General features: G+C 23.8%; 5 protein-coding genes across 9 annotated transcripts; 2 read left to right on the forward strand and 3 right to left on the reverse strand.

The window, feature by feature from the left end:
• The first annotated feature begins 3,363 nt into the window (after positions 1-3,363).
• LOC122854752 (protein GDAP2 homolog) lies at positions 3,364-5,640 on the forward strand. Its single transcript, XM_044155693.1, has 3 exons — positions 3,364-3,648; positions 4,288-4,581; positions 4,870-5,640. The coding sequence occupies exons 1-3, from the start codon at positions 3,593-3,595 to the stop codon at positions 5,120-5,122; spliced, it is 603 nt and encodes a 200-aa protein (XP_044011628.1). The 5' UTR covers positions 3,364-3,592; the 3' UTR covers positions 5,123-5,640.
• A 794-nt stretch (positions 5,641-6,434) lies between these two features.
• LOC122854750 (E3 ubiquitin-protein ligase lubel-like) lies at positions 6,435-9,483 on the reverse strand. Of its 5 annotated transcripts, none has more exons than XM_044155691.1 (8): positions 9,134-9,483; positions 8,722-8,895; positions 8,367-8,645; positions 8,212-8,301; positions 7,852-8,008; positions 7,431-7,761; positions 6,734-6,902; positions 6,518-6,648 (listed from the first exon to the last, which is right to left on the reverse strand). In XM_044155691.1, exons 1-8 carry the CDS (start codon positions 9,356-9,358, stop codon positions 6,619-6,621), a joined length of 1,455 nt encoding a protein of 484 aa, XP_044011626.1. In that variant the 5' UTR covers positions 9,359-9,483; the 3' UTR covers positions 6,518-6,618. The 5 variants fall into 5 exon arrangements, with proteins under 5 accessions (XP_044011624.1, XP_044011626.1, XP_044011625.1 ...); XM_044155690.1 differs by lacking the exon at positions 6,734-6,902 and adding an exon at positions 6,963-7,131; XM_044155692.1 differs by lacking the exon at positions 6,518-6,648 and adding an exon at positions 6,963-7,131 and having other exon boundaries at positions 6,776-6,902.
• Positions 9,484-9,491: 8 nt separating this feature from the next.
• Positions 9,492-17,301, reverse strand: LOC122853757 (putative histone-lysine N-methyltransferase 1). The gene is made up of 12 exons (XM_044154175.1): positions 17,105-17,301; positions 16,473-16,571; positions 15,895-16,407; positions 15,585-15,776; positions 15,293-15,517; positions 14,753-15,207; positions 13,844-14,673; positions 11,622-12,766; positions 11,358-11,541; positions 10,903-11,169; positions 9,581-9,870; positions 9,492-9,497 (listed from the first exon to the last, which is right to left on the reverse strand). Exons 1-12 carry the CDS (start codon positions 17,108-17,110, stop codon positions 9,492-9,494), a joined length of 4,212 nt encoding a protein of 1,403 aa, XP_044010110.1. The 5' UTR covers positions 17,111-17,301.
• Positions 17,302-19,020: 1,719 nt separating this feature from the next.
• On the forward strand, positions 19,021-21,030 carry LOC122854754 (short neuropeptide F-like). The gene is made up of 3 exons (XM_044155696.1): positions 19,021-19,320; positions 20,322-20,415; positions 20,482-21,030. Exons 2-3 carry the CDS (start codon positions 20,322-20,324, stop codon positions 20,673-20,675), a joined length of 288 nt encoding a protein of 95 aa, XP_044011631.1. The 5' UTR covers positions 19,021-19,320; the 3' UTR covers positions 20,676-21,030.
• Positions 20,925-24,205, reverse strand: LOC122854753 (F-box/WD repeat-containing protein 9-like). The gene is made up of 7 exons (XM_044155694.1): positions 23,937-24,205; positions 22,954-23,113; positions 22,605-22,747; positions 22,130-22,368; positions 21,766-22,012; positions 21,204-21,479; positions 20,925-21,121 (listed from the first exon to the last, which is right to left on the reverse strand). The coding sequence occupies exons 1-7, from the start codon at positions 23,997-23,999 to the stop codon at positions 21,044-21,046; spliced, it is 1,206 nt and encodes a 401-aa protein (XP_044011629.1). The 5' UTR covers positions 24,000-24,205; the 3' UTR covers positions 20,925-21,043.
• Between the last annotated feature and the right edge of the window lie 97 nt (positions 24,206-24,302).

A 24,302-nucleotide genomic window follows, 5' to 3' on the forward strand; every position in this document is an offset into this window, starting at 1 on the left:
GACGTCAACATCTCTCCAACTTCACTGGGACCCTGGACTCTGCCTTGGACGGATTGGAAACTATTGGACAACTCTGGACTCTTGGGATTTGGTGGATATTCCCTGGCTGCTGCTTGCCCTCTTAGAAGCTCTTGGCCGCTTTGGACTTCTTGACATTCAGCTCTGGCCACGGTTCCGCTGCAACGAAGTAATATACCTGGTGGACCCCTTTGGCTGCACGCTATATAGATTTGCTCCAGCTTCTTGCTCTCCGGATGGGACCCACCCGGATACTTGAGCTTAACCACCCGTCGACGTCTTGGAGGTTGATCCCGTTTCCCGTGTCAATTATCCTGTCTCCGTCTGTCTGTGTGTCTGTCTGTCTCTATTGAGGGTGAGTCTTTTATCATTCTTCTTACCCGTTGTTTTATTTTTTTTTTTTTATCGCGTTGATTTCAATCCGCGTTTCGATTAATCGATGATTTTTTTTTATCGAGTTTTTTTTTCCATTTTTTATCCGAGAAAATATTCAATTTTAGTGTCGTTCAGTGTCGCGATTATTTACACTTATTTTTGCAATAATAAATGTAATAATTATAAATTGTTATTAAATGAATCAATTTACCGTGATATGAATAGAATGTGCTATAAATTATTTGTGAATTTTGGCTAATATAAAATAGACACGTCAAGGCTCTTGAATCTGAAAATGACAGCTATATTCATTTTTTAAATAATAAATAAATGTTGTGTAAATATTATGTTTTTTTATTGTTATTAATTATTCAATTGATAATAATAAAAAAAAATGTAAAATATTTTAATATCAATGTTCTATTGTTTGAGGCTTTATTTATTAATTTAATAATGACATTTTTATTTACTCTTTTTTTTGTTACTAAATAATTACCCCAATTTGAAAAATATATTCATGACGTAATGCTTATTTAATATATGTATATTATTATTATTATTTACAGATATATATGACAAGAAATGTGGCTAAAATATCTGATGTGTTAATATTATATTAACTAACTAACATCATTACTAAGGACAGTGAGTTATTATTTATAAATAAAAGTTTTTATACTCAATAATAATTTTATATTTTATTGTTACATTTGTTGCATCAAATTTATCAATGGCAAAAACATTAGTATCATGTCATCTGATTTACATAATAAAAAAGAAAAAAAGTGAACGCAACCAGGACAGCTGCTTGAATGCTAAAATACAACATGAATGATTATTTAAAGTGAAAAGTGCCATACGATATACTTTGTCGGTTTTAGTTTGTGTTACTAAGTGCTTTGAAAATTAATTTTATCAATTTTTTACTGGAGCAATCAACAACATCATAGTGCTGGTATTATAATTGACTCTCATGCTCTCTCTCTACTGTGTACCACTCATTGTTGTTATTGTTCAAAATTTGCCAATCTCTAAACATTAAATAACAATTAATATTTAAACAAAAACATGGCTAGAAATTATCTGGATCTGGTCTTTACAAGTGAAAAAAAACTTGGCTTTTTTATTGAACTACGAAAGGTATTTAATACTCTTATTTGATATAATTTATTTTTTTTATTTACTTGAATTATTGCTAAAATAATTTTTGTTTTAAAAATTACAGTTATCTTTGAGTATTTAAAAGTTCAACAAGTCTTATTTTTCAACAAAAAGTGTGGCTACAATGTCAAATGGGCCAATGCAATCCATCAAACATCATTATTAAATTGAGATTGAACAAAAATGACAAAATTGATATGTCATTGGAGCCAACATCATTTTCAAGTACAGTAAGTTATTCTATTTTTTTTTTAAATAAATTATTTTTCAATAATAATAATCATTTGTAAATTTTATTTGTTTCAGCAATCAGAGCTACATTAAATTTGTTCATGACAAAACAATTACTGTACAGCAATTAAAATACAACATGAGAAATGCTAAGAAAGTGGTGAAGATATACATCAGACATTATGTTGAATTTAAACCATTTGTTAATTCGACAATCTACAAATACTGATACACTTGAACCAGCAACAAAATAATAAAATCATGGAGACCATCTATACATGATATTTGTCTCATAAACAATGATGAAACCATGACAATGAGAAAGTTGAATTTATGAATCACATGGTGATGGTATAACTGGTTTTATGGACCACTTATCGTTGCTATTGGTAAACATTTACTAATACTGTTACTACTGATCGAGCTTTACAACTTAATACAAATATCTTCGATAAGCCAGTGTTTGTTCACGATACACAATCATCGTGATTCATGGATAGGCGTTGGTGTATCTAAATCATGCCGAGTTTCATCTGTCTGCTAATGATCATCATACGAGAATAATACATCTGAATGCTGCCTCCTAGATCTTTTGGCGTTGGTGTATCTAAATACCATACATGTAGTATTATTACATGTATGCTGAATGCTGCCTTCTAGAACTTCTAAAAAAGGTAAGAGGCCCTCTGGTCACTTTTTTAACCAATCCCTCAAGGTAAAGTGCGTCAACAAGCTTGTAACTTGAAAGAACTCATGATATCATTCTTTTAAGCTACTTGATAATCCCCAATATTTATATTTTATATATATATTTTTGTGACTTGTAGCTCACCTTGATCACCTTTTTCTTTTTTTTTTCTTTTTTTTTATAATTATAAAATTGAATAACCAGGATAAATGGTCGTAGTTGATTGATCAAGGTGTGCACATCAACCTGTCTATCTCAAACAGAGTAGACGGGGGTGAATAGGATGTGTTTCAGGTATTTGCAGAAATGGATTTCGAATGTGACATTGTTTTATTTTTTCTCGTAAAAATTAGGATGTTTATTTTATTTCTTTTCAGGTTTTTTATCTCTTTTCAGTTTTACTATGCATATTTATTTTTATATAATATTTTGATTTAAGTAATTTCTTGTTGAACGCACTTTACCAAAATAATTTACAAAATTGTAAATGTATTTTTGAAGCTATTTTTTTAAATTAAATTTGATATCCTTGCAGCTTTGAGCGCAAGTAAACAATTAATTACTTTTTTATATTCCACTTGTTTATCAATTTTTTTCGAACTTTAATATCTATGCTACTGCTTAGATCGCGCGTATCGTTGTTGCTATCATGTACATAGGTATAACTGGTGTTCTAAAATTTTTGTGCATTTCAAACAGTACAGTGTTTTAATTTTTAAAGTATAAATATTTCATATGTGATAAGTGATAACCGATATGTTAGTTGTTTTAAAAACATAAAATCGAACGAAACTGTATAAAACTAAATGCTAGTTATAAAAAATATATAGAGAAAAATTAGGGAAAAAAGTAGTTACAATGACTGGCACAGAGGCACTTGGTGTCAACACACACACACACACACATACGTCATACATCGTCATCACATATTATCAGAACTGCTCTTAATCAAGAGAAAAACGTCACACACAGTGCAAAGCAGTGCAAAGACCTGAGTCATACAATCGATTTATCCTATTTATATTTCGTCATTTATTAAAAATTAATTCCAAAGTTTTATATATACATATTACAAAGTGTTTCCAAGTAATTGAATAACTTTTTAATTCTTGAAAAATAATGGTTATGATCGATATGAGGGACATTCAATTAGACGAAGATGAAAGTGAAGATCAGTAAGTACAAAAATATAATTAAATTAATTTTCCTTATATTTTATTAACTATACTACGCAATAAATAATCTATTAGTCACACAAGGTATAAAATAAAAATTTAATGATTAATATATTTGTTTATTCAAAAATATATAATGATTAATTTCATTGCCTCGCCCTGACAAGTGACATTGTTGATGTTCCATAAATCTAACCCAAATAAATTTAATTATTTTGCCATTGTTTTATTGTCTATCTTTTTTTTCAATAAAAAAAAATTTAATAAAAAATGAAATGTCAATAATATTCAATTCATTTATTGTATTTAACATTGCTTTTTATCAATTTTTCTAATCAACTATTAAATACCAATACAATTATTTAACAAAGGTCATTTAAAATAAAAAAAAAAAAAAAAACATTTCTTTAAAATATTTCAAACGTATACGTCAAAGTTTTGCTTGTAAACAAATAAACAAAATGAATAAGCTGATTAGATATTTTCTAATCTCTAATCCAATCATAGTAAATTTTTTTATATATTGATTATTTTTTTTTTTTAGCTGATTAAATTGATGGAATAATTTGTCATTAGTCTTTAGTGTAATTTTTCAACGTTAAAATATAAAATATTAAATAATTTATATTTTTTTTTTAGATATGAAAAACTATTACGACGTGCAAAAACTGAAGATTTAACTGAAATATCAGGAATTGGATGTTTATATCAATGTGGTGTTGATAGACTTGGTAGACCAGTCATTGTATTTATTGGTAAATGGTTTCCTGCAACAAAAATAAATCTTGAAAAAGCATTATTATATGTTATACATTTGATGGATCCAATTGTCAATGGTGATTATGTTATTGTTTATTTTCATACTTTAACATCAAATAATAATTATCCAAGTTTTACTTGGCTTCGTGAAGTTTACAATATACTACCTTACAAGTGAGTACTATTTATTTATAATAATTAATTTTTATTTGATTATTATGTTATAGTGTAATCATTAATCATTTATTTCTGTTGATTTTTACGGTTTAAAATTTTATTTTTTTACAATTTGTAGACATCAAAATATTCTATGTAAATTATTCAAGGTTTAAATTATTAATTTTCAATCTAAATTTTTCATTTAATATAATCGATAAAAATATTTTTAAATATTTAAATAATCAATAAGTAAATTGATACAGTTAGATTAAATAAAAACTAATTTAACATTTCTATTTACAGATATAAAAAACATCTTAAACATTTTTACGTTGTTCATCCAACATTTTGGACAAAAATGATGACTTGGTGGTTTACAACATTCATGGCACCAGCAATTAAAGAAAAAGTTCATAATTTTCCAGGTATAGAATATCTTTATCCAGATATACCACCACAACAACTTGAAATACCAGCTTATATTACAGAATATGATATGACAATTAATGGTATTAGATATTTTGAACCAGATCAATCACAAAATTTATTATCATAAAAAACAACTTTTAATTTTGCATTTGCACATAATGCCTTAATGAAAAATATTCCAACTAAATTCACAATTAATTTAATATCAAAAATAAAAATTTCTTCCTTTTCTGATAAAAACAATTTAACAATTGGTACTTTTTTTTTTTTTTTACAAAATAACTTCCAATTCATTTTTTTAAACGGCATTACAATTTATAAATTTTAAGATTTATTTTTTTTGCTCATTATTTGGCATAATATATATTTCATTCTTGTGTATGAAGAATTTACTTGATGCAAAGAGGTTCATATCTCGGGAATTTTAATTTTAAAAGATAAAAAAAGTTAATTTAAATAAAATTAGATTCACTTAGTTGGAAAATAAACAAAAAACAAAAACATTCGTGTATTACATAAGGCAATTTAAAGCTGGTTTTGACCTCGTTTGTCCTTATGAAAGATTTAGTAAAACTTAAGAGTAAAAAATAGTTGTCTCTCACTTAAAAATACAATATATAATTTAAAAAAATAAATCTCATAATAAGGCATGATTAAAATTAATTTATTTTAAGACATTGAGTGTCTAAATATTAATCTCAAAATAATAAAACAAATATATTTACGATAAGATTCTTAATATTAATATATGACATTTATTTCAACATAATTATATGTTGAATAATATATATTATGTTGCAATTATTGTCTAATATTATTATTGATATATAAATTAAAAAATAAATGAGTTGCTAACTACAAAAAAGAAAAAATAAATAAATAAATATCAACACTATTAATAACAAGCCAAATATTGATACAAAAATTGAATTATATATTTTTGAAAATTTATCCAACTAGTCCAGACAATTATCAACCATTCAAAAATATCAGATCTTTGTTTAATATATTGTTTGAATAATATTAATATATTAGTATATATAATCGTTGTCATTAATAATACCCAATAATTAAAATTACGGGCTTATTAGAATTGTTATTAAGCATTTAATGTTTGTATTGATAAATATAGACTGTTGTTATTGTAATGATATTTTATTTAAATTAATTTATTATATATAAATTATTTAAATATACAAGTAAAACAAATCATAATAATAATAATAATTGTAAAACAATGTGTATATGAAGTATTGAAAAAAAATAATATATGCTTCAAAATGAAAGTCACAAAAATCAATGTTTATGATTGTAATAAATAAAAAATAATTTAGATGTTTATTAAATAGCTTGTGTTGTATGTTTTACAATAATTTTAATTTTTGTTGATAAATTTTTACATCAAATAATTTTCAATGACAATTTTTTTTTTTTCATTATCAATCTTGATGATGGAAAAATGAAACGAATAAAAATATAAACACTAGGTTTATTGGAATTATAAATAAATTGATGTTTTCATTGGTCATAAGGCTTTGCCTTTTTAGCAACAATTTACAAATTAACTTTTGATAAATGGCATCAAGTATTATGTGTTTATAAACATACATAAAGATTTTTTTTTTATTGCAATGGGATTTCTTGTTGTACAACCTGAAAAAAAATTTTTATATAATTAATACTGATCTATTTATTGAAAAGAAAAAAACAAAAAACAATTAAGAAATATCTCAACCACCTTGATACAAAATTTGAGATAATCCTGATCAGACATTTCATTTGATATACAAGGCAGAACTTTTCCCCTTCGGCGCAATTCTTGTTTCACTTCATTTATATCAAAAATTTCGATTGGATCCAATTTAGCATCTTGTATAATACTTGCCAAGTATTCAATGTAATGCTGCCTGCAGGGGAAAAGTTGCCAAATATTAATAAAACTACGTATTATATTAAATATTAATTACCTCAATTAAATCATTTTTATAATCATTCTGATTTCGACGATACCAATTTTTTGGTAACATTTTACCAGCACGTTTAATACACGTTTCAAGATCATCAATTGTAAATAGATTTAAAGTTTCCAATTTTGATGCGCGTATTAATTGAACTAGATATTCTATATAATGAATCCTGAACGAAAATAATATTATTTTTTTTTTTTAAATTTACTTTAAAAGAAATTGACAAAAATAATTAGTTTCATATAGTAAATTGGAAAAAAATTAAAAAATCATTTTTGTTCTATTTTAAATTATGCTTTTTGGTGAAAAATATTTCTTTGAATTTATTTTTCTATTATTTATTAAGCAATATTTAAATTAAATATATTTTAGTTATGAAAAAAATGTAATATTGTCTTTATGATAAAATAATTCAAAGAAATATTTTCATCAAAGATAATAATATATTTTTTTTCTCTTTGAGTTTACCTACAAAGTCCAGCGTAATTAATAACAACATCAGAATTACAAACAGTATCAATAACACCATTTGCTGTTTCTTTTTGTAATTGAACTTGACATTTATAATCATCAGTTAAATTTTCAGTTTTATATTCAATTCCATTATTTTTAAGTAGTTCTTGTAATAATTCTGGTTCTTTATCACGTAAATAAAATAAACAATTACGTGGATGATGTGCATGTAAACCTAATTTTGAACAGTATGGACCTACTGAACATTTTGCACCCAACATAAATGCTTCACCACAACTACAGCAAAATTCAAATTTACACTGATTACATGTAAAATGCATGCATCCTTTTAAACAAAAAAAAAAAAAATTTTAATAATTATTATTTTTAAATTGTTTATTAAATTTTATATATATAAATTTAAATATTGTATTACCTCCACGTGATAGTGAATACCAAAAATTACATTTTGGACAATTGATACCATTTTCAGCTAAATGTTTTGCTAAACCAGCAGCTTGTTTATCAGGATCATTTTCTTCTTTCCATTCAGCAAATTCTTCACATGTTGAATTTTCATGCTGCTTCTCCCACTGAATGTATTTGCTAAGATTTATCATTTGCTTATTTATTTTTTTTTTTTTTGTTATATTATATCTTTATTGAATTAAAAAATTAATCAGGGTAGGGATAGAGTTGAGAAAGTTGTTAAAGTATTAAAGCATTCAAGAAATCAATTAGTTTTTGTTTAAATAAAAATCAAAAATTCTCTTTTTGTGTCTACTATTAATCTCACCAATTTATGACACAATGCACATGTAACAGAACGACAATCAGGACAGACTAGTTGTTGTTGATTAGGAGTCACATAATATCCACTTGAACACTAGATATATAAAAATACTTTTGTTGTTTATTTCTATTTCATCATCAACTTTATAATTTAATTACCTGAGCACACCATTTAAAATTTGGATCTTGCATTAAAGTTCTATCTCTTAATTTACGTTGAAATAATTCATGAATTGGTGGATCTAAAAATGATTTTAATTGAATATCAAGTATACTAAAATATTCAAGTATATCATCTTCATTTGCATCTGTTAAATCTGGTTCTTTACAAAATGGACAAACAACATCAGTTATTATTTTTTCAGTAACTTGAATTGTAAAATAATTTTTTGCACAATCATTACAACAGTGATGTGTACATTTAAACATTGAAACCATCTGTTGAAAATTATTACATATTATAATTATTACATAGCTTTCTTTTAATCCCTTTAAAAAAAAAAAAAAAAATTACCTGGCTAGCGACAAAGTATCCAGCACAAATTTCACAATATTGTTTAAGCAAAGAAATTGATTCAGCTCTGTAGTATTCTTGTGCAGCATTTAACTCTTCATCTTTATTAAATTCAATGCTTATCATTTCACTTGTTATTTCATGTTTATTTTCATCCAATTTTTGTGAAATTTCCTGCAAAAATAAATGAAATTTTTAATTTATTTTTTGCAAATTTTTTTACAATATCTATAATTTATCAAAATATAACAAGTTTTTATTTTAAAGCTATGTTTATTTTAGTTGCAAAAGTTTTACAAATTTAATACTGTCAAAAAGTTAATTGTTTATGATTTTTCTTTTTTGTTAGACTAATTGATGAATAATAACCGAAAAAATTTATAATTTTATGAATGATAATATTTTAACTGACCTCCAAATTTTTATCCAATAATTTTTTATACACTGGAATTTTTTTTTCAGCTATTTTATCATGTTCATGATCCTTAATAATTGAATGAAATTTTAGTGCTTGATTTTTTTTTTTCATCATTGATAATTGTGGTCGTGTTTGTGTGACATGACCCAAATAATAATTAACATTTTCTTGATATTTTATATTTTTAGTATTCATTATTTTTGATTTTATTGAATTCATTGTTGTTGCAACATTTGTATTGTTAATACGTTGTAATTTGTTTATAGGATATTTTTGTTTTTCATTTTTTTTTATTGGAATATTTGTTGAATTTATATTGATTGTTTTTTTTTTATATAATTGTGGTATTAGTTCAATACTCGAATAATTTTTAAAATTATCTAATTTAGAATCTTTTTGTTTATTCATTTGTAAATCAAGTTTTTTTTTCTCATAATTTACAATTGTTTGATTTGTTCTAACTGGAATTTTTCTATTATTTTTTAGCTTATTAAATTCTCCTTTTTTATTTGAATTAATTGTCGTTTTTTTAGCTGTTGAAGAAGATGCTTTAATTGGTAAAAATTTATTTATATTTTGGCTATTTTGTGGAGCATTTGTAATTGAAGTTTCTTCTTTTATTTCTTCAACAATAAGTAATTCATCTTTGATACTTGGTACTGTTGTTGTTTCTTTATGAATATTAGATTTCAATGAAGATTTCAATGATGAATTATCATCTGTTATTATAACTGATTTATTTTTAACAAATAAATCATCAATAAATAAATTTTTTCTCCATTTTTTAAGTTGCATTGATGTAAAAATATTATCTTCAAGATTATTTCGATTTTTATCACACAATTTTTTCATAGTTTTCTTTTTTTGATAATTATTATTTGTTTTATAGTAAATTGAATAATTTTCGTTGATAAATTTATCATATAATAATAAAATATTTTCTGGATAATTCAAAATAGTTGATGGTATTGTCAGCAAAATTTTTCTATTCAATTGTATTTGAAGATTGTTACAGTTATTATTTTGTAACAATTGAATTGGAGATATTTCATAGTCTTTTGATTCATCAACTATTTTATTATCAAATTTAATTAACATATTGCTTTTAGAATTTACACAGGTCAACCACATTGATTTTTTATCATTATTAACTTCTTGAAAATTTATTAAACAAACTTGATTATCATTTGATAAATAATTTAGCTTATTATTTTTTTTGAAATTTGTTTCTTTTAATTTTATTGGATATATTGATTTGTTATGATAATTTTGATTATAATTAGTAATTTTTAATAAATGATAATCAAAAAATAATGATGACATATTAAGCAGGATTGTTTTTGTTAATTTTTCCAAATTGTCAGTTGTGATCTCAGGTTTAAAAACATATTTTTTTGTTGAGTTTAATGTCAATTTAAAATTTTCAACATAATCAATACTTACATTTTTTTCTGATGATTCAATTTTTAATAAATTATTTGATTTATAATTTTGTAAATCTAAAGTATTTTGTTGATTTAATTTCTTCGTTTTTAATGAATTATTATTATGAATTTTTTGAGGTAATAATGCTTGAATTTCTTCTATTTTTCCAAATGCATAATGATCATTAAATTCATCAATAATTGTTGAAATTTTTGGCGAATATCCACGAGATAAATTTGATAAATTTAAAGAAATTAACATTGGTTGTTGTTGTTTTATTATAACCAAAGGTTGTTTTTCATATTTTTTAAAAATATCCATAATTTTTAATTTATATAAATCCGTAAATTGAACAGTGGAGAGAATATTTTTAATACTCATTACTTGTTGTTGATGAGAAAGTAATTTTTGAGAATGAAAATTTTCATTGTGATTATTAAAAATAAGTGTTTTTCTTGCTGAGAATTTTTCGTTCGTTAACTCGTTCAATTGAGACTCGAGTACATAATGTGAGTCAATTAATTTTTGAGGAATAATTGATTGTCTTTGTTTATATGTAATGTCTTTGACAATATTTTTAGTTTCATTGACAGTTGATTTTTCATCTATGATAATAATAAAATAATAATAAATAATTTTTAAATTAATAATCAATGAGTTATACTAGTGAAAATATTTTTTTAGAATAATAACTTGTTATTGTTTTAGTTTAAAAATAATTTAAGTTCAATGAATTTTGCTTGAGTTAATTTTGTAAAAATATTTTCACAATGAAAATGCAATAAATACTTACCTAAAGTATCTTCTTGTTTATTTTCTATGCCGTCTGGTAACGACCATATTCGTGAAAGAAATGGTTTTATTTGATTTTTTTGTTTTTCAATAGGTAAAATATTTTGGAGTGTTGTAATTGTTGGTTCTACATCTTGCACAATGTTAGACGAATGATGATTATCTTTTTCTATCATTTTGACACTCTATAAAAATGAAAAAATATAAAATCGTCACGTATTGACATTTAATTTAGATTACAATAAATAAATCATTTTTGTTATACCTGAATTGTAATGTCCTGTGGATTCAAAACGGTTCCTTGATCAAAGATAAGAGTTTCTTCAATTTGTGGTGGATTAATCGACACGTTTTTTTCCAAAGTTTTTTCTTGATTACTATTGCTTGGTATTGAAGTTGAAATTTGAAGCTTTCCTTTATTGATTATTATTTTGTTTTCAATATTTTCTTCTAGCATTGAAGTCTCAATTTGTTTGTTTGTTTGGGTAATTTTTTTTTCTCCAATTAAACTTTCAATATCATTTTGTATTAAAGTTGGAAGCTGCTCGTTTGGTTTGACATTTTTTATTTCAATTAACAATTCTTTAATATTTTCTTCTTGTATTGAAGTTTCGGGCTGTTGATTTGTTTCGATAATTCTTTTGTCAATTAATTCTACAATATCTTCTCTTAGTATTGAAGTTTCAGGCTGTTGATTTGTTTCGACAACTTTTTTTTCAATTGATTCTATAATTTTTTTCTCTTCAAATGAAAATTTAAGCTCTTTTTTTGTTTCAATATTTTGTTTTTCAACCAAGTTTTCAATAGTTGCTTCTACTATCGAAGTTTGAAACTGTTTTTTTGTATCGAAATTTTTCTCTTCAATTAATTCTTTAATATTTTTTGTTAAAATTGAAGTTTCGATCGGTAATTTGTTTACTTCGGTAATTTTTTTTTCACTATCTTCTGGTATTAAGGTTTGAGCTTGCTTGATTGTTTCTTTTATTTTATTTTCAGATGATTCTTCAATATCGTCTTCTTGAATTAAAGGCTCAAATTCTTGGTTTGTTTTAATAATTTTTTCTTCAATCAACTTATCAATTTCTTCTAGTAATGAAGTTTCAATTGTAATTGTTTCAATTGACTGTTCAATATCTTCTTCTTGCAATGAAGTTTCAATCTGTTCATTTGTTTTAATTGATTGTTCAATATCTTCTTCTTGCAATGGAGTTTCATGCTGTTGATTTGTTTCAATTATTTGTTCTTCAATTGACTTTTCAATATCTTCTTGTTTTAAAGTTTCGATCTGTTGATTTGTTTCAACTGATTTTTCTATATCATCTTCTCGTCTTAAAATTTCAATCAGTTTATTTGTTTCAATTGTTTTTTGTTTAATCGATTTTTCAAAACTTGCTTCTTGTTTTTTCAATCCTGAAACAAATTCATCAATATTAATAAATTTTTTCGTAATATTTCTTTAACTACGCATGACGTAGATCAATAATTCGTTCCAAGTTTTTTATTTTCTGGTCACTGTTTACACAATTATTTATTTAAAAAAAGAAACGGTTAATAAATGCATTGATCTTGGTTGATGGATATTATATACTTACATAATATAAATATTTAAAATATCAATAAGCACTCAATCGTAAATTTAAACATAGCAACTGAAAGATAGAATAAACACTTGACCAGATACTGATATAGGTATAATTTTTTTTTTTTTTATTATCGTGGAAAAGGTAGCAAGGAAATTACGTTTTTCCTGGTGTAAATATTTCTCAAAATGACTCAAAAATTGATCAATAAATTTATCTAAATCTCTTCAATTTTTCTCAGTCACAAATATAAAAAATTTAGAGAAAATATTTACATCAGGTAATTTGTTAAAAAAAAAAAATAAAATTCTTTTAATATTGATTGAATGTTTTATTTTGCGAGACAACAAACAAAAAAAGTAAATACAAAAAATGAGTGTGTTAAAAAAAGAAAAGAAAACAGAAATCTTTAATAACTATGTCAATTTTTTTCTTTTTTTTTTTATGATTCATTTTGTAAAGTAAAATTTAAATTTAAAAATATTATATTTATCTTCTAGATGTATATTGTTTTTACTAGAAGAACAAACGTTTGCAAAAGCTGTATTACAAATTTATTAAAATAATTTAAATAATTACATCTTTTTAAATAGATTAAAAAAAAAAAAATTTATTAAAACTAAATTTATTTAAAACTAAATTTAATATTCATAAAGTTTTTTTGCTTTTTAAAATGAATAGCAATTTTTTTTTTCTATATTGTATTGTCAACATATATGTAAAAAACAAAAAAAAAATGTTTCTTTTGTAAAAATATTTATCAAATGAACCCGATGTTTTTTGTATTGTTTCTCTGTCAATCGATTATGATTGTTTTTCCAATATAAAGCTCATTGCCATCGTTGTCTTCTTGTATCAATAATATATACTATCTACGAAGTTAATAATGAATTTTTATTTACTCTACCTCGACTTTTAGTTGAAATACTGTCCATACTTTGTCTGCTATTTGAACTTTCTGAACAATCACTATTGTTATCAGCTTGAATTTTACATTTATCAATTGTTAAATCATCCAATGAATTTATTTTTGGCAATGCGCTTTTTTTTGTTTTACAGCACATAATACAAATTTTGTTTTTTTCTTCATTTAAAAATGTACAATGTTCACAATTCCATTTTTTTTCATTATTAATTTTTTGTATAATTGAAGAATTTAATTCTACTTGTTGAAGCATATTTGTTGATCCACGTTGTTGTGATACTCTAAGTTCTCTGCTTGAATTTCTTAGCTCTTCTATGCCACTTGTTTTTAAATTTGAATATTTTATATCATTATTATCTGCATTACAAGAAAAAGATCTTGATCTATTTCTCATTTGTGTTTTATTATCTCTTGGTAAATCTATGCTTCCTCGTTTGAAATTATTTTCTCCACCATCAACACGATTATAATTTGCATTTTTTTTTTCTAATCTTGGACTAGTATTAGAGCTTCTCAATGATTCTTTGTAACCATCATTAGTTTTTGTACTTTGACGTGAACGTACACATCTTGATGAGTGACTTTCACAATCAGAATAACTACAATCATCTTCAGTAACGTAACTATCACGTCTTGAATGATATTTTTCATTTTTATGTCTTGATGAACAAGGACTCATATGCTTTGAAATTTTTTTATCTCTGCCCTTTTTTGATTGATTATATGACACACAAGACCATTGATCTGTTTCACCATAATCATCATCTCTTTCAACAGGCATTTTATTAATTTGAGCTTCAGACATCCATTTTCTGTGTAAAATAAATTAATTTTTATTAATAATCGTATTTATTTTTTATGTAAAAAAAAAAATCTATTAAATAATCTTACCGATTTTGTTTTCTTGGTGGTGTTGGTCGACTACTACTACCACCACGTGGATAATATTTTTGTTGATGATGATGATTATGATGATTTTTTTGTAAATTTTCTACATTATTAAAACCACTATCATCATCTGTTTCTTCAAAACTTGTATTATATGTAGAATCATTTTGATAATAAGATCTTGATTGTGATTTTGTTGATCTTTTTGGTCTTCTATCTTGCAAAGAATTTATTGATCTATTCCATTGATGACATTTATTAATACTTTCACAACTAGATGATGTACCAGAATTATAAATTGTCATTGGTGAATGTTGATTTACATTTTGATAACATAAACCAACATTATTTAAACTTAATGTTGAATCATTTGCATAATTATTCCATGAGCTTACAGATCTTCCATTTCGTGGGTTTCCATGATCATATGAATGTTTGTACGATGATGATGATGATCCCTTAAAAATACAAAAGAGAATTTCAAAAAAATTAATTAACAATAAATCGTTATAAAAAATAAATAATTGTTTTTTTTATTCTTACTTGATAAGAGTGTGGATTTTGTCGATGTTTTGTTGATAAATCACAAACACTATATGATTGCATGTTGCCTTTCATTGGTAGTGGTGGTTGTTGAAATGAATTTCTCATCATTTTTAAGTTGTCATTTGGATAATTATTATTTCTTTGTGGTAATTCGGGTGTTATAACTTTTCTTCTATTGACACTTTGTGTTCTCATGGTATTTTGATATTTACGATAACGATCCTGTAAAAATTAAATTGTTAATTTAAAAATATAAATGCATAATAAATAAATAATGTATTTTAAATACCTGAAGAGTTGATAATTTATCCATACTAGTTTCATTGGGTTTAATACTAGATGCTGATTGTATGATAATTGAATTATCAATAAAATCTTTTTGCATTGATAATGGTCGTTGATATTGATGAGTTTTTAATTTTAAATTTTCAAAATTTATACCTGAAGAGTTGTTGTCATTGCAGCTTGCCATTCTTTCATTCTGTTGAATAAAAAAAAAAAAAAGGCAATTCAATTTTTTAAATTATATATTTTTTATAATTTAAAATATTTTTCTACTATTAAAATTCAACATATTTGAAAGCTTTTATTTAATTTACCTGTCTAAATGTACGTCGTCTTCTTGGAGGTGGAAGTGGTGGTTGATTTTGTCCATCATTTTTTGGTGGTAATGGTGGTAAACGTTGCATAGATGTTGATGATCTTTCAAGTCGTTTAACATCAAATAGCTCATCTTGATTAATAATTCTTTGACGAATATGATCACGTCGTTTTGGATGCATATGATTCATACTATCACAACTTTTACAATATTTTTGATTACAAGCATGACAATTTGAAAAAAGATTTTGACTACCACAAAGTGCACATATTTGTATATTATCATTCAGTTTTTTTTCACGATAAATTTGTTGACTTGAATTTGAATGTCGGCTTGAAGTTGAATGTTGACTTGAAGTTGTATTTAACTTGTTATTTGTTGAAAAATCAATAACTTCATAATGTGATTCACCGTCAATTGATTGATTTGTTTTTTTTAATTGTGGTGGCATTGATGATTGTCTAATATGTGACTCTCTAGGATAAATATGATTACGCTGTTGCTCTTTAATCTTAAATAAAAAATATTTTATTAATTAAATAACGATATCAAAGCTTGTTTATATACTGTTATTACCCGAGGAGAAGCAGCAGCAGCAGCAGCAAGACTCATCTGATAACGTGTTGATGGATTTAAAATGGTTATTGGTTGCCATTTAGCTGTTTTACTTTTATCCTGTTAATAAAAATTGCGTAAAAAAATTATTATTTCAAGTTTTAATAACACCATATTTATACGTTATAAATAACGTGATATTTTTTTAAACAAAAATTTTACATTAAAAAATAAATAAAAATATATTCAATATATATAATTTTAAACAAGAATTCATTGAGTATATTTTTTATAGACCTCAATTTTCAAGAAGCCAATTTTTTGGCAAGTCTTTGCCAAATAAATATATATCTATTTTGATGAGCTACAAAATAATTGCAGAATAAAATAAAACAAAGCAAAATTTTATCTATTAATATATACTTGAATTGTTTATACAAAAAAAAAATATATCAATAAACACTTGCAATTATTATTTTTTACAATGAATATTGTGTATAATAAAAAATAGTAATTTTAAAATTTTTATAACTCTCTCTCGGTCACTAAACTCAAGTAAACTTATAAAATTTATCATAAAAATAAATCGTTAAAGATTTTTATTAAATATTTCAAAAAAAAAATATAGAAAAAGTGTGTTTTTATATACTTACACTCATTTGATCAGTTAACTAAAGAATAAAAGATTTAAAAAAAAAAAAGAATTATATTTTTATCACTTAATCTTAAGTAGATCACTAGTCATATCCCTTGGGATTGAAGCGTCACAAGGTCACTAAATTTATAAAGTCTTGAAGACTCAACTGCAGCAACTAACCGGCAGTTACCAAGCTCTTTCCAACACTTGTCTAGTTCTATTTTTGCTACTGTCATGTCTACAAAACGCCTGGATTACAGCCATTTCTTTTTACTTTTATATAGATATATATTTATTCAAATAGACATGAGATCTGTGAAAATATACTATTGATGAAATAATGTATATATGTTGTCTTTTTTATTTTTTCATGGTTTATCTTTATAACATTTAGGCAATTTTATCATTTATATATCAATTGTATTTATAATTTATCAATTGATAATTATTTTATCTTGTCAAATTGTATCAAATTACTTTGAGTCAACGCATTCTTTATTTTTTTCATCAAAATTCTTATAATAGATTATATTAGGCTAAGAATATTTAGCTTATAATAGATTCTTTACTTGTTACAATTTTCGGGTTATTTGGTATGTTTTAAATATTTACGAATGACCACGTAATGAAAAAAGATAAAATATTTTTATTACAACTGTTATATACTTGCGTATAAACAAAATAAACAAAAAAAAAAAAAAAAAACTAGTTGAATTAAAAGTGCAGGCTACAAGTGAAATGGATCAATGATTTTTTATTTTTAATAAATAGTTTTTTATTTTTTAATAAAGAATTTTTTATTCCAATTTAAATATAATTTATTAAATCTTAATGAAAATATTTTTCTGGATTTTTTTGTAATTACATTGTATTGTTTCATGTTTTCCATATCTCTCTCTGTAATTTATTTGTATAAGGCTCAAGAATTGGCTCACTTTAAATCCAGTAAAATTTTTTTACGAGTAATAAATTAAAAAACAAGATTATTTTTTTCATTCTAGAGTTAATTTTTTTTAATTATAAAATACTTTGATATATACTTTTATTCAAAGCTTTAATTCAATCAGTGTTGGAGAAATACAAATAAAAAAAAAACAAAAAAAAACAAGCGAGAAAATTCGGAGTAAATACAAAATAATACAGAAAAATCTGTTGAATTATTTCAACAAAATTTCTTTTAGTTTACTTTTACAAAGTTCGATCAATTATAATTTTTATTAATCATCTTTTTATTGTAGTAAAAACACTCCATCTAAAAAAAAAAATCAATCAAAAAACAAAAAAAAATTAATTTTCACGCTCGTACGATTTTGCGTACGTAAACACACAAATATACACATAAAATTTATGGTCAATATAGATTTTAGCATTAAATAAAAATACAAAATAATTAAAAATAATAAATTTTATTATTTTTTTTCTTTTCATTTCTATCTGTATCTAATTTTATCTAATTCAGATTGTTTTTTTTTTTTTGTGCTTTACAAAGTTTATTATTTATTTTCTTTCAATCATAAGAAAAGTATAAAATCCAACTTGAGGATAATTAATCATACAGTTAATAAGCACATAATTGAGCGAAAAAAAAAAATGTATAAACTTGTCGTCACCTTATGATATTGGGAGGGTTGAAAAAAAAAAAAAAAAGGGTTGTTATTGACCGGCTGTCTTGAAGCTTTGTTTTGAGTTTTATTTTAGCTATGGTGATCTGGGATAAACGAGGGTTGAAGGTTAATTAGGGTAAAAAATTTAATAACAAAAAACATATACGTATATGTATATTATAACAAAAAAAAAAAATTAATGATAAAAAAAACAATACTAACGACGCTTGCGCTTATTAAGAGCACGCGCTCATTACATTTTCTCGTGTCAGATAATCTATATGTTACCAATACGTATAAGTTAAAATTTTATATATCATAACTGGTATGAATTTATGTTTGACCACATTTGATCATTAGTCCTTGCTGTTGTATGATTCTACCGTAAACGCATTATCAAATTAATTGGCAATATTATTATACAATAAATAGTTTTATTTTTAATTCAAAAAAATATAAAATATATCGTTGATTTAATATATTGAATAAAATATATGACTGTTATTTTGATTGATCATTTGATAAAATTAAAATACAATTTATTATATTTTTTTGTTGTTTACACGCAATAGAGAAATTTACAGTGAAAAATAAATAAATAAATAAAAGTAATTGTGAAAAATAACTGGTAAGTATTTTTTAAATATAATTTTTGATAATTTTATTTGAATAGATTTATTTAAAAAATGAAATAGATCTTGATTTGATTGATTGTAATTTAATCTATACAGTATTTGAACGCTTGAATGGTTCAATCAATTATAAATATCATGAGGATTAACTTGCAGATGTTGCAGGTTTAATTAAATAATTATCATTCAAGTGTGAACTTGACTATCACAATTTTGCATCGATATATAATTCATACATGAATACATAGATTAGATAAAAAAAATATGCGTATATAATAATGAAAATATAGTTTAAATATTCATTGTTTTCATATACGGATTTTATATATCGTAAAATAAACTGCAACATCGGTATGGATATTTTTTTGATCTTAAAAAATATTTTGTACTTGAAATTAAAAATGTTTATAAATATTATATATAAAAAAAGAAAAAAGATATTTATTAATTAGTAATTACCAATTTTTTTCTCGCTACGACAGACGAGAGAAAGCCGACTCTCATTTCGCGGCATTACTAATGGTATATCGCGAAAAATAATACTTGGCCCACGACGGGAATTTTTTCAAGAGTAGTTTGAGTCAGTCTGTATTTGTTTTACAATTTTTAAAAAAAGTTACTAACGCCTTTTCTCGGGAGAATTTTTCAAATATCGAAATCTTGATAATAGAATTTATGATCTATTTAGCGAAAAATAAAGACCGCGAAATCAAAATTAGCTAACTTGTTGAAAAAAAATCTTGAACAGTTGTATGTATAAGTATTTTTTCATAGATTGATTGATTGAAAATTCACAGTGAATAATACAACAATGTAAACTTAAAAAAAACATCACATAAAAAGACGAGTGAACAAAGAACGACATGATAAAAATTTATCTGACCACGATTTTTTTTTATTTTGTATCGAACAAAAAATAAACCCTTTTGTTTTAAAATTTTCAAAGAAAATTGACATATAGACTCAGGTTGATAAATACATATTATTATCTTTATAGATGAACAAAGAAATGAAGAATTCTACTGGATTGATTGTATGGTTATTTATTATTGGTTTTGCAGTGGCTAGACAAAACTATTTGTCAGATGATGGTAATGATGAATATTATAAAATAAAAATTAACAAGTATATCTCATTTTATTATATTTAAAATTTAGATATAAATAATATTCAAGATTGGAAATCAAATTGTGAAATTTGTAAATTATTCTCAATATGGAACAAAGCTCATAATGAATTAAATTTTGAATATTCTCAACCACTTCAAGAACATCTTATGACACGTAAATCACATCGTTCACCATCACTTCGTCTTCGTTTTGGTCGTCGTGATTCACCAAAACCAAATTAAATACAATTTATTTGCATCTGAAGCAATGGAATTAGGCTCAAGATTTAAGTATAATAATGAAGCAGTATAATGATTTTGCATCTTCTCAATATTTCTGAACATGTCTTGAAAAAAAAAATCAATGAAAAATTTCTAAACAATCAAAATTAATGATAACAGTCATAACACATGTTTATCATAATATATATAATATGAATTTTATTATTCACAATAAATAAAAATAAAAAAATAAATTAAGCACAATAAATATTTAGCGAAAAAGATATTTTTATTTTTATTATTATTATTATTATTAACAATAGTTTATCAATATACGTGATTAACTTAAATATATTATCATTTAAAACAAAAAAAATATTTTCCACAATTTAATTCTCAGTCTTGGGTCTCCAAATATCAATTTCATCACTTCCAGATACAGCCAATGTTTCATTCAAATAATGCATCTATTGTTAAATTAAAAAATAATTGATTTTAGCATATAATTAAAAGTACTAAATAATTTTTGAAAATTTAGATATTACTTACACTTGCAATATCACCATGTTTACAATTTAATGTTGCAAAACTAATTGGTGGATCAGTTGGACTTGATATTTTAACAGTACCATCAAGTGATGTTGTTATTAAACATCCAAGTGTTGAATGAATACCAGTTATTCCTTTGGTATGATCACTTTTATATGATTTTATTTGTTCAAAATTATTATTGATATTTATAATATGAATCATGGCATTACTATCACCAGTATAAATAGCATCATTGTTAACAAACATACTCATTGGATATGAATCTTTTGAAATCTAAAGAAAATAAAAAAAAACAAAATTAAAAATTCAGTCTTGAATAAATTAATATTTATCATAGTGATGTCAGTGTGTGCTTGTCAATGCATGATAGTTTTTTTTGTTCTTATTACAAATAATATTTTGACTAGATAAATATTAAGTATGTTTGATTGTAAAATGATAAATTAATCTTGTTGTTTTAATTGTGATGATTTAATACATTTTACTTGACCTACTAACATCATCTAAATACAAGATTCACAATGAATAAGTCATTGGATTACTGTTTTTTAAATTATACCGTTACTGTTTTTATTGTACGTCTCATTCTTTGATCCCAAATTGCCACTGTTTTATCCTCACTTGCTGATATAATATAGTCTGAATTAATAGCAACTTTCATAACAGCTAGTTGATGTGGTTTAAATTTCGTTACTGAACTGTCATGTGCACGTGGATCAAATACAGATATTCTTCTAAATGAACCTGTTGCAACTAAATTTCTTTCATTACATGCAGCAACACATAATAAAGCACCATGAGAACTCCTTAAATGAAAAGAAAAAAAATTATTAATATGGTTATTAAAATTATTAACAGTTGTATTTTCTTTATAACAGAAATTATTATTTTTTTTTTTTTTTATATTTAAAGTACTACTGTACATTTTAAATGTTCTTATAGATGAAAAATTATTTGAAAGATCCCAAGCTCTAACAGTACGATCCCAACTACAACTATAAATTGTATTATCACCAAGACATGTTATATCCCATATCCATCCTGTATGACCAAAGCCACATGCAATATTTGCATTTTGTTGATTTTCAATAGTTCTTGTTGCATTCAATTGCCAACATATTAATAGTCTGTCACGTCCACCAGATATACAAATTTTTCCATTCTTTAAAAAAGTATAAATTATAAATTATTTCGAAGAAGTATTTTTAATTTTTTTTCATCTGTTTTATTATTAAATAAAAATTATATACATATTTTTTTTGATCATAAAAAGTAACTGATAGAAAAACTTGTTTTATTAAAGACGAAAAAGATTTATATGTATTTTTTTTTGCTGATAAACTTGATTCAACTTTTTTAAGTAAAAGTTATAAATGAAAAATATATATATATACTTACATTCATAAGTAGAAGGCCATCTATTGTACCATAATGACCTCCTGTTAGTGCAAATTTATCCATGGGATCAAGGTTACTCCAAAGAAAAGCTTGTCTTTCAACATTGAGACAAGATAATTTCCAAAATTGTTCATTTTCATCAACTATAAGTTTCAAAAAAAAAAAATAAGAAAAATTAATTTAAATATTATGTATAATTAATTTAATTAAAGGTATAAATTTTAATTTAACTTTTTGTGCTTTTTTTTGTGCTAGTAAGTATATTATTATTTTTATTATTTATCAAATATTTTTTATTTATGAAAAAAAAAAAAAACCAAAATAAAAACGAATATTTATTTTAGCTAACCAGGAGACAGGACTGGATAGCAAGCATTTGGCCAAATTCGATTTATTCTTACTTTCCACAATGAATCATCTTTTAAAATATTATAAAATTGTTTGCAAACCAATCCTAAATTACGAATTAGCGTATTTGCATCTAAAAAAGAGCATATATGAAGAAATATCTGAAACATAAAAATTTTATAATTATATTTATTTCGGCATGATTAATCAGACTTGTGTATTGAGAAAAATTCTATGACTATGCGGAGAAAGGCAGAGAGTCAGAGACATGAGAAAATAATAAATACAACGAAAGAAATTGGTTGAGTAATTTTAAAAAGTTATTTAAAAAAAAAAAAAGAAATGTCTATTTTTAAGACAATATTTGGCCTACATTTGTACAACATAAATTTATATTGAATAAAATAATCATATGGTTTCTAAAATTTATTAAATAATTTATAATATTTAACGTAGTGGAAATACAATTATTATTTTAAACATAAAAAGTGAAAGCAAAAAAAAAAAAAAGCTGTAGAAAAAAAAAGTAAATAAAACAAAATGTTTACAAATTTGAGTTTATATTTTTAATAAAATTAATTAAATAAAAAAAAATTATAATTAGATTTAAAATTATCATCTAATTAACATATTTTTTTATTATTATTAAATTTTTTTATTGAAATAATAGAAAAAAAAAAAAAAAAAAAAGAAAAACTAAAAAATTGTTTTTTTTTTTTTATTTTAAAAAAAAAACCTTTTTTTTACGTCTTTTTTTTAAATTTAATGGGTCAAAAGTTCACGAAACAATTATTACATGATAGTAAATATATAATTTAATAAAAAAATATATTTTTTCAGTATTTGTATACAGTATAATCATATGTTTTGTGTAAAGAAAATGACAGATGAGTATAAAAGTGTTAAAACGTAAAAAAAATATACTCCAGTTTTGTTGTTGTTGTTGTTGCTGTAAATACAAAGAACAAAAAATGATTAACATACCTCCATTGGTAGATCAGTTAAACTTAAATACGTAGAACATTGATCGTAGTTATTGTCACTCATTTTAATTAATTTGAATAAACAACGTTATTTAAAATTGACTGATAAAAAATACCATGAAAACACTCAAACAAAAGCCATATGACCATATGAAATCATAAGTTCTATATATAGTTTTTCTATATATATGTATTTATTTGTGTACTTTAATATACAGTGTACATATACTCAGTGCAACTGGCATTACCACTTGTGCACACTTGTGACTATTTATTAAATCTATTTTTTTTCTATCTTGAAAATAATTTGTTTTATGCGCATGGCACTGCGCAATGATCAGTAAATTTCCTTATGATCATTTTTGAT

This window comes from Aphidius gifuensis, linkage group LG4 (genome assembly GCF_014905175.1).
Source record: "Aphidius gifuensis isolate YNYX2018 linkage group LG4, ASM1490517v1, whole genome shotgun sequence".
Classification (NCBI taxonomy): Eukaryota; Metazoa; Arthropoda; class Insecta; order Hymenoptera; family Braconidae; genus Aphidius; species Aphidius gifuensis.